General features: G+C 38.6%; 1 protein-coding gene across 2 annotated transcripts; it reads right to left on the bottom strand.

Annotated features, from left to right (window-relative positions):
• Positions 1 to 5,943: 5,943 nt before the first annotated feature.
• On the bottom strand, positions 5,944 to 7,985 carry LOC142497339 (transcription factor HES-5-like). Of its 2 annotated transcripts, XM_075604995.1 has the most exons (3): positions 7,870 to 7,985; positions 7,373 to 7,547; positions 5,999 to 7,253 (listed from the first exon to the last, which is right to left on the bottom strand). In XM_075604995.1, the coding sequence occupies exons 1-3, from the start codon at positions 7,930 to 7,932 to the stop codon at positions 7,018 to 7,020; spliced, it is 474 nt and encodes a 157-aa protein (XP_075461110.1). In that variant the 5' UTR covers positions 7,933 to 7,985; the 3' UTR covers positions 5,999 to 7,017. The 2 variants fall into 2 exon arrangements, with proteins under 2 accessions (XP_075461109.1, XP_075461110.1); XM_075604994.1 differs by lacking the exon at positions 7,870 to 7,985 and having other exon boundaries at positions 5,944 to 7,253; positions 7,373 to 7,852.
• Between the last annotated feature and the right edge of the window lie 3,496 nt (positions 7,986 to 11,481).

An 11,481-nucleotide genomic window follows, 5' to 3' on the forward strand; every position in this document is an offset into this window, starting at 1 on the left:
ATACCGTATTCTTGTGTTCATCGAAATGCGTCAACAGGATTATTGTATTGACTCACATTTGACAATGGACAGTATCCATTCTAGACTTGATATAACAAAATAATGACCTCCATGTAGATATCACACAACTGTTGCATGGAGAGAGAGGGGAGTGAGGGGGAGAGAGCGGTGAGAGAGGGGGAGAGAGGGGGGGGGGGGAAGAGATAGACAGTGAGTGCACATTATACATCAATTTTAAAACCTAAAAAGGTTACTCAATGAAAGTCCTAGTGCCTCATTTTGTCATCTCACGAGTCATTTGTTTCTTATTCACCCTGTACCCATGTTGTAAACTTAAAGCTGTCTGGTCTTTTACCTCCCCTCACCCTCTCTTATTAATCAATCAGTTTATATAATACTGCATTGGGTTATTATTTAACTAGCCGATCCATTTATTAGTATTGCGCGTGTCATCGTGCAGGCAGCTATTTCAAAGTATCTAACCATTCACAAACATTTCCAAGCAAAGTAATCCTTTATTCAGTAATACTAGTGGACCAACACAGGTGCTGTAACCCGACATCACATTGAAGTTTCAAACCAGCCCAGGCAACGAATACATTACATTTTGTGGAGCTCTGGCTCACTAGTCATTCCCACACTCAGCAGGACATTACATAGATGGCACAGACAATAGAAGTGTGTCACATTTACATGAGACAAGCGTCAAGCACCTGGAGATGGTCATATACTAGAACCGGTTTGGGAAGAAGGGGATGGAACTGTGGGAAAGTTCTGTTCTGGGGAAGGACATATAGTGAATGGTCCCTCTCTGCTCTCGGTTTTTTCTAGCATATGCTAAAATAAAAGTGTGCTATTTTATAACCAGTAAAACAAAAAGGATGGAACTATCCTCCAGAAGTAAAGATCAAAAGACTAATCAAGTAAAGATAACAGGTGGGTGCAATCCCCCAAATGCGCAATCCCCCCAAAGAAAGCCAACACAAGAACACAACTACAATATGAGGGATATTATAACAAGTGACTATGAATCGTATACATATTAGTTGGAAATGACTATTATATTATTTCAATTGACTTTGTAACATTACTGATAATGAGTAATGACAAGCGCTTCCCTGTAAATAATTAAGCGTGTGTCTTGCACTATTTGTAATGTGTAAGGTGACAGATGAAGTGATACTTACTGTCCCTGGATGTGGGAGATGCGGGGATATTGCAAATAATTATAACAATAATTAAATAAGGCGTGTCATAATACTTAGCATAGAGGAAAACTCTGGTCCTGGCAGTGCTTGTTGCAATAATAACACAAAGCTATAAAAAGCCATAGGTTGTAATCACAGAACAACAGATCAAGTCGGAGATCCTGCCAGGGACGTGCTTCTGAGGTGTGAAAGTGTGCCAAGAGACACCCATACATTAAAGACAGGAAGGGAGAGTGAGACGTAAGTGTTTAGATGTATTCCTATCCACTTGTGTAAACAAGTGTTAGATGTGACAGGTGAGCATGCAGCGCACGCTTACACCCTCCCAAGTCCTTTCTCCTATATGTTGATTTAGAAGCAAAATTAGTTTAACCATAAAAGTGTCCAAGAGTTTGAAAATGATGTATTCTTTGTTTCAGATTTAAACTTGGCAGTGCAATGGGCTTAACAATTAACTAGTCACATTTTTTTCATTTCATACTAAGCAATATTTACAACGTGAATGTGAGAGGAAGAGAGAGCTGCAGCTGGGGCTGCTTTTAGGCTTTAGGAGATCTCGGACAAGTGGACCTTTCCGATCCTCTATACTTGTTACATTGAATGTACATGATTTCATTGTTACAGTAAATGTAGATTATTTAATTGTTGCATTAAATATACATACTACTGTCTCTGTATGTTCCTCCTACATACCAATTAGATTGTAAGTTCCTTGGAGCAGGGACTCCTCTTCCTAAATGTTACGTCTATGTCTGAAGCACTTATTCCCATGACCTGTTATTTATATTATTTGTTATTGATATGATTACCATGTGTATTACTACTATGAAGCGCTATGTACATTTATGGCGCTATAAAAATAAAGACATACAATACAATACAATACATTATGGGTACTGGACTGAACTGAGGATCCCATATATTTCCTTTTCACCTTCTTAAAAGCAGCAAGTTGATTGACTATCTAATGTAATTAATTCTAGTTCACAGACTGGTCTCACAAGAGTTGTTACCCTCCACGGTGTCTATGTACTAACATTGCAAAGGGTATTTTTGGTGTAAACTGATGTCTGGAAATCACAAATTATATCGTACGTGTGTGCATCTATGTGATAACCTTTTGTCCCCTTATCAATGACCTATGATTCATTAGGTGCATTAACAAAATTCAATATCTTTCCAGTATGACTATTACAAATTAACAATATAATATAATACCTATAATATATTGGTATATAATATATAATATAAAGTATTATTTGATATTTACCAATACTAGTAGAAACATTTTGTTTAAATCTAAATTGTATCAATCAGGTATGCAATGGGTTAAGTCATTTCAGACACTGAACTATGGGGTAGATTCACAGAAGTCCATTCATTTTGTAACGTTACGTTCTTAATTTAATGTATAGATATCCGTAACGCGTATCCCCAAAGGGGCTTAGTACTACAATGTCCTCGTATTCCCCTTAAAAATAGTGGATCAATACATTTTAATGGACATTTGGCTTACTCATATACAAATCATGTGGTATTGAGCAGTTTACCTTAGGCTAGGTCCCCGGTGCCTGCTGCAGCAGCGCGCTATGGTGTGCGCTGCAGGAACAAGAAGCACCTCAATGGGGCTGGGCCCACTACCTGCCTTGGCTGCCGCGTTACGCGTGCCAATTTGTCTGAAGACAGTAAAACTGTGTTCAGGACTTGCGGGCGGAGCGCTGGCTACACCCCCTGGCCGTTTAGCCAATGAGGGTGAACCTGCCGGGTGACGTAAGGGTCTTGCCCTCTGCCACGCCTCCATCAAGTCCCCCCTCCACTGTCTTTCCCCCTGCAGACCGGGGATCACAGCTGCAGGCGCCGCCAGCCTGGCAGGCGCGCGTGCAGCGCCGACACTGGGGCCTCAGCCTAAGGCCCCAGTGCGTGTGCCCGTGCATGGCGAGGGGCCTGGCGGTGCTCGTTACCTGCATCAGCGCGACCTGAGGGACTCCAGGCAACTCGCAATGGGGAGGCGTGTTGGGGGCGCGGCCATGACATCACGCGGCTGGCTGAAATGCCGCCATGACGTGGCCAATGCTCGGCCGCTGTGCCAAAAATCTTGTCTTTTGGCAAAGGCGGTCGCGCATCGTGCCTTGTGCGCCCACACACACACGCTGACTGGGGCCTACCCCATAGAGAGCTATCCAGACACTGGTTAGTATTGTTTTATTTTTACAAATGGCCTACAAGAGAAAAGTTCAAGTCTTAACTGGTACCCACATGAATGAAATAAGTGTGGGATTTAACCCTTCCATTACATGTGTTATACTAACATATACTGTATATTTGTGGAACATATTAATGGCTGAAATTCATCAACAGATGCACAGGAAATTGTGTTTTTTAACTATTAAAGGGACTATAAGATATGTTTAATAATATCTAGTGTATTATAAATGTACTATTGTGTCACTTAGTATCGCCGCATACAATGGAGCCACATGTTCTAATAGTCCCACTACCTGGGAGGCCACGATTACTGAGTACCACTCCTCCATGTGGCTCAGGTGCAAGGGGACAGGTGGCCCCCCTTCAGTCTTCCTTGCCTGGGCTGCGTGGTCTGACAATTTGTTCTTGACTCAGCTCTTAACCGAGGCCTAACTGTCCACCCAGCGCTTCTTGTGCTTATCAATCGTGCGGACAGCATTGCCAAGAGCTTTAAGGCGGCCAGGCATGCGCCCCTGAAAGTGCTGCTTTCCGGCAGTGCTGTCCTGTAGCAGAGAGACCTCATTAATATAGCGTGGTTATCATCTAATCCCTCATCATTGAATTTGAGGCTTTGAATTCTGCCTGTCCCAGCAGCAGGAGCAGCCCCAGCTGTGGAGGTAGAAGCCTGCTCAGCCATCTCTGCAGTTTAGCAGTCGAAAATTGTGGAGTTTTTTAGTTTGTAATGTGTATTTATTTGAAATCGTAACTTGCCCATTGGGCACGGTGTTAGGGGCCTGCTAATACATAACACATCACTAACTGACATGCTCTAATAACACTCTTTCCCAATGCTGGGTATTTAATGCGTCTCAGTGCTACGATAATCTCTGTTCATCCAGGTATGTCACAATGGTTATTTTGCTAATGGACATCATTTTCGCATCACATTCGCTTTGAGGATACCCATTAAATAAGGAGAAAAATAACATCCATTCCCTATTTCATGATCGTCATGTTATTAGATAAAAATGAACGACCTTCTGAGAATCCATCCCTAAACCCTATATGTTAGCAATCCCATAATTACCTTTATACATACCCTTCCAATTTTATAAAGGTTTGTACTTCTTTTTAGCACTACAATTTTGATGCACAAAAACATGTAAAAGACCCTGTTACATAGACCCAATATGATTTTGTATACTGTACATTTTCTTGAACAAACTTAAATATTTATGGGGGGGTTATGTATCAAAGTCTATCATGTACAAAACTGGGGCAAAAAAGTGGAGCAAAAAATATCATCAGATTTTTCAAGGCAAAAAAAAAAGCTATTGAAAAATATTTTTTCACAAGTGCTATACACTAAACAAATGTCCTTGTGCATAACTATGCTCTAAATAGCCGGCTTTCTAAATTAGATTTGCTTTTTGCATTTAGTGAAAATATATATTCAAACGTGACTACAGTATTTTATATTACTTTAATAATTGCGCCGCCTTATTTAATGTATCTAATTGGAAGCGCTCTTATTTCTGATGTGCAAAGCATAAGAGGGCATGTGAATGAGAGAGTAAGTATGGTATCCTTATGGGTTAATGGCTGTTTATTACATTTGTTTATTATAATTGTGTTATTTTGTCACCATCATTAATCCCCCATTGTGCTACAGTGCTACACTACCAAATATTCAGCATTTATTTATTGTCATTAGAATAAATATATGCTACTAGGAATAGCACAGTGATAAGGTCCTGTCTTTGAAGTGGTGGAGCTCAGTTCAGACCCATGTGTCATCTTTTTCTGATCTTGAGCAAGTCACTGTGTGCACCCAGCACCAACAATTACATTTTAAGATCTAATGGGCAGAGATAGGGCCTCAACAAATGTATGTGCAGTGCTATATCAAAAATAGTCATAATAATGTGACATTAACTGTGATGTCAAAACAGAAGAGGGGATAGTGAGAACTCAAAGTTTGTGCAAATTAATATATTGAGAACATGTAAAGGAATCTGTCTCCTATTGATGTTTTTTCATACGTGACACTCAGTATATATAGCACTGTGTCTAACCTGAAAAACAAAATACCCAGTTCTCTACACTCTAGCTGTGCCTGTAGACAGGGGTTATTTATCCAAGTCACTGTGCTGTAGAACTGCTGCAAATATGCACACGTTTTATCATTACAAAAAAATCTATGGAAATAATGGGATTTTGAAGTCAGGGGTAATCCATCAGTTGTATTTATGGGGGATTTTATACATAAACCCCAGAATGTGGTTGTTGTATTATTGCAGCTTTATTTAGAATTGTATTATTTACTTAGAAATCTGTAATGCTCAGTTTAGACAAAATGTACAACTGGAAAAAGTTTATCACTTTCTGTTGATTGCCAAGGAGGCCTGCAACATACAGTGAAGTCCCAATTCAATGGGGTTAAGTTTAAAGAAACAATCCCTCCTAGGACCAAAGTGAACTAATTCTTATGACATTTTTAGGGGTCTCGCATGGGTAATTAATACATTTTTTTTTGCACAAATCTAACACTTTTACGTTTTTTGATGTATTTTTTTTTTTATTAGACTTGGGAGGGCTTTTCTTTCCTCTAGCAGAGCTATTCCCTTGTGTGTGATGTCACGGTGCGTTCAGCAAGTGCTTGTTCAGCCAGAGTCTCCCCTCACCCCTTTCCCCATACATTCCCTAACTTCTATATGGTGATACTGGTAATAATAAGCAGAGCTGTAGTGGGTGCAAAGCATTGATGACTCACGTTTTCATATATTTTGCATTTATTTATGTGTGTAACATACATCGATTGAAACATATTTCTGCAAAGCGAAATACAAATATATACACAAACAATGATTTTACTGAAATCATTCAAAAGAACAGAAGGAGCCTTTGTATGACAAGGCTTAAGATTCACAGAAATAACACTGGTCCTTTCGTTGAGAAAAAACAATACTACCCTTTCCATATAATCCTACAACTATTGGAGAGGTTTTCCATCATCATTCAATGAGATGTATATCATAAAACTGATTTAACGTTATTAGCGACACGCAAACAAATTACTCACACAGAGAGCACAATAGTATTATCATTTCAGTTTCTGAAAAGATTGAAATCACCTTCATAGAAGGTACACGTTTGTAGATTAACACTTTCCAATGGAAATACATTACAGAGTACAGCTCATTAACAAAGGCACCGTGCCATACATATTACATTCAGTCAGTGCTGTACCTTCATTAATATTATGCAAATGTTGCAAAACACAAGGGATTGGAACATAGATTGAAACTATGTATAGTATGTGAAATAATCATGTGCTGTATTTATTTTCAATTCTACAGAAGAACATATTCACACACATGAAGCTTTCTATGAGAAATACTCCATACAAAACTTTCTATGAGAAAGACTTGCTGTTATAAAACAACATATAAGTTACATACCATATTCTGTAACTGACTACATACAAAGTCAATTATTTTGACATACAATTCTTGTGACCATTAAACAAACTCAGTCACATGGGAGTCATGATACATCGGGGAGGTGCAAATGGGCAGGAAATAATATATTTCCTACTGCAATGTTCTTAAAGTAACCCCCTTTTTTACCAGGGTCTCCACAGAGCTTTACTTCTGTTCTGAATTGGCTGGCCAGGAAAAGACTTAGTGGAGGTTGGTGTAGCATTATACACGTCTTCTGATGCCGTTTGATGGCTGTGGAAATGTCTCAGCAGCTTCCATTGATGACTCTCTGTCTGATCATGGCCTGACAGAAAGCGGAGGGTGTCCTGGAAACATTTTGAGTATCCTTCTCTATGGGCATGGCTTGATGTTGCCACATCTACAAAAGAAAGCAAACAGATATCGGTGAGATAATATAATATATTTCCCCCAAATTATTTTTTTCCATTCACCAAACGCTACATGGATGTGTGGAAGCAGATGATTCAGGACACTTACATTTCTCAGCCATGTGCTGCTGCAGGAAGCTCACTGTCATCTCCAGGATATCAGCTTTCTCTGGTTTGGATGGAAGTTCATGTTTCTGAAACTCTTTCTCCAGTAAGGTCTTGAGCTGCTCAATGCTGCTGTTAATACGATCTCTCCTCATCTTCTCAACCACAGGCTTCCTCATCTGGAGAAGAAAACATGGTTTTATTACTCCAGTACAATGAATGTCGGTAATTATTAGATTGTGTCTTTCTACTTGCATATAAGAAACATATACTGTCTGGAAGTGTCCCTGTATACAACACGAATAGCACTTAAGTCTTATTTTCTGATTTATTTCCTCAACTACAAGAATACATCATCGGTTATCAAAACTAGATCAATACAATATTGCAAGATATACTTAAAAGCCTGAGCAAATGATCAATGCACTGTTATATCAGCTATAATATAAATGTAATGGTTATATATGCATATATAATGAAGTTGCTAGAAATAAAGCTTACGTTTCTAATTGCTTCCCCAATGTGCCCATCAGCATTCTGTATCCTTATTTTACAAGGTGCCATCTTCTGCAGTCAGTGATTAGGAGCTGGTGGTTTTCCTGGTCCCTGATCCAGTTGATTTCTGACTTGGAGAGAGAAACCTCCCCTCTATATACTCCTCTCTTTGCATAATAATGTGTGGAGCTCTAGCGTGGCAGAGTTTCCCACACTCACCAGCCAATCACACTGATCCCATGTACAATGGACGTGTGTCACATTAAACTGTGACAGGGCAGCATAGCATCTGCTGCTGGTATTGTGAAGAAGGAGATTAAAAGTGTGGGAAAGACATACACACCATAAAAAGAACTTAGTGCAACTGGTCTTGTGTACTATCCTCAGGCATATGTTCCTATCAAAACGTTATCGATATCATAAAAGCAGAAATAAGCAAATCTCAGGAACGCAATCTGCACACTGAAACTAAAGCGCACAAATGGAACAGTACCCTTTATTTTATTTCTAAAGTTCAATTTCACTAATGCAATTTTTTAACCTTTTAATGGGCGCCACATTGGAAATTAGTAAAAAAAAAAAAGTCCTTCATCTAGAAATCTAGAAATATTTGGCCTATAATATATATATATATATATATAAATATATATATATATATATATAAATATATATATATATATATATATATATATATATATATATATATATATATAGCCAATAAGAAAAACAGGGGGGAGGGATGGGGAAAGAAAACCTCGCATCTACTTATACAGTATTTATGCCACCATAGGCCAAAGTGATATCCTGTTCGATTTACATAAGTAAGGTATGGCGGTGCTCACGGGTTGTGAATAATATAAATGAAAAGAGAAAAAAGTAACCCGTATGGGAGCACTCAGGTATGCAAAAGATTAATATATTTATTTATTTGACACAATGCAAAAATAATTGAATAAACAGTACATGATTAAAAACACTTAAAAAAGAGGCATGGACCCCTGTCACGGTTGCTACCCTAAAACACTAATGAGCAACACTAGGGAACGACATACATTGTCAACCCTAAACATAAGTAGGATAGTGACTCAAACAACACTGGGGTAAATCAGAATAAATCACAATAGGTTATTGGGTTCAAAAGGCACCTATACAAAGCTAAGGATGATTCACACTACACACCAAAAGGTGGACTGATCAAAGTATATATGACAGTCACCAGGCATCACATATCTGCATGAGCATACAATGATTTGACCAATACCTTCAGCATAAATCCTATGTAGGAAAGGTAGTGAGATGGAATAAAGTCCCTAGGTGTGTAGAGTAGTGGAGTTGGTAAAATAGCATATATAGGAAAATACCTAATGGACGCCTATTACATAACCTTGTGTTAATAGTCAGTGCCCCTAATGCAAAAATGAAGGTCACAGTCCAGAAAAATAGTGTGCATAAGTGCTGGGTAGCATAGTTACGTGAGCCAATGGGTCAGGGGTCCTGCCTAGCACCCCCACTCCGACGCGTTTCGTCCAGAGACTTTGACTAGGAGTGGTGAGGGAACTGAAGCTGAATGCTGTTTATGTAGATGTGTTTTTCGCGCCAAAAACGGATGAGGGCGGCAGCAGCTGCAGGTGCTTAAAATAGATTACTGCTGATGTTCCGTATCTGCGTGTCAGACTGGCACGCGAGTAGTGTGCGCATGCGCAGCTTGTAGGTATTGGTTTCTATATATGTGTCTACTGCGCATGTGCTGAGTGCAGCGTCCCAGTATTTACGCCTGTATAATGATATACAAGGCGTCGCTGCACCTTTTAGTGTGTGTCAGCTTGGACCGCACACCGCGCATGCGCGCTGAGTGTGTCTATTGATCCATGTACTGGCGGTCACAAAAATAGCTGGAAAAGTAGTGATGATTGCCCATAATCACTTATCACATACTATTGAGGGGATTGATGTAACTAATGTCCACTAATATTTAGAAGAGCAGCAGATATAGTTTAAGACAAATCTAAGTAGTACCACAGAGAGAGGCACATGTATGGGAGCTGCAACAGCGCACCCTAATGGAGCGGAGGTATATTGAGTGCATATTTTTGAAGCACAATGAGCTATGTATCTTCAATATTTGTGTCAGTTAGTATAACACATCCAAAATTGTGCAATACAAAGAGGGATTGAAAAACATTTGCAACATGTATCAATGTCCAATGAATAGTTATTGAATCCATAATATCCAACTTGTTAATCCCATAAGTCCAGGAATGTGCCAGGTGTGTTTGGTCCAGGTATATCCAGAATCGAAATTTTATGGCATCTGCGGTTACGGCATCTCCATGCTGCACCGATCCGCGGATGCGGATATATTAATCTTTTGCATACCTGAGTGCTCCCATATGGGTTACTTTTTTCTCTTTTCATTTATATATATATATATATATATATATATATATATATATATATATATATATATATATATATATATATATATATATATATATATATATATATATATATATATATATATATATATATATATATATATATATATATACCGGTATATATATATATATATATATTTAATCAAGTTTCTTAAATGCGATGCTTATCATTAACCAGGAATATTTATGCCACCTCAAGACCCCTTCTATATCAGCACTCCAAATCACAAGCTCACACACATCCCTTGTAGGTGTCAATTGGAATCCCAAATTGCCTTGAGATATTTATCAAGGGATAGGAGTTGTGTTTAGTCTCTTTGGGGCAGATATTATTTTCTCCCAATGTACATTGTACATTGAAGGCACTATAAAGATCCAATAATAACTGCATTGTTCATTTCATTTTGCATGGCAGTACATTGAAACCATTTACAAATAAGCAGGCAGCGCTAAATTACATGGACTTGATGTACGTCTATTTATCCATTAAGCACATTTTCTCGGAATTTGAATTCAAATAGATGGCAAAAGTGGAGGTAATGTAATTATAAAATGTTTTCTTTTTCTGTAACTCCAACCCCTCACCAACTCTGACTTTTACTGTCTGTAACAATGGGAGACAAATGTTAAACATGTTCCATACATACACTCAGATTGTAAGTGGTGCACATTGTACTACAGGTTTATAATTCCCTGTAGTGTACTGTCTCTCTTGGAAAGCGCTAAGTATAACGGTGGGCGCTATATAACTAAAGACATAAGTACGTACATACATAGGTTAAAAATGCATCTGTTAGATTTCTTAATTCATTCAGTGACCTGTTAGGACACTCCTTCAGAGACCTGTAACACATAGCAGGGGTTAGTGTAGCTGTATTAATAAGTACACTACAAACCCAAGTTTGAACCTTCAGGGTACCACCTTAGGTAAATGATGCACATTATGTCATACAGTATGTCTGTGTGCCCCTTTGCTGTTGATAATGGACCCTAGGGAGTAGTGTGTGTTCTCAGATTACTATATTTCTTTATTGTATAAACTAAAAATATGTGGTCTACTTGCTTACTATTTAACAATATCCACCGTTACAGTCCCACAGTAATGAGAACAGACTTCATGTTGTATGATTCCTTGTACATCTGCGTTGCTCTGATGCTCTTGGGTCATTAAACAAAGTCAGAG

This window comes from Ascaphus truei, chromosome 6 (genome assembly GCF_040206685.1).
Source record: "Ascaphus truei isolate aAscTru1 chromosome 6, aAscTru1.hap1, whole genome shotgun sequence".
In the NCBI taxonomy this organism is placed as follows: domain Eukaryota; kingdom Metazoa; phylum Chordata; class Amphibia; order Anura; family Ascaphidae; genus Ascaphus; species Ascaphus truei.

Bases quoted from the DNA above. Each gene is read 5' to 3' on its own strand.
- LOC142497339 (XM_075604994.1), bottom strand. From the start codon at position 7,625: ATGCAAGTAGAAAGACACAATCTAATAATTACCGACATTCATTGTACT. The intron at 7,254-7,372 runs GTAAGTGTCCTG...TTTCTTTTGTAG, and splicing joins GCAGCACATGGCTGAGAAAT to ATGTGGCAACATCAAGCCAT.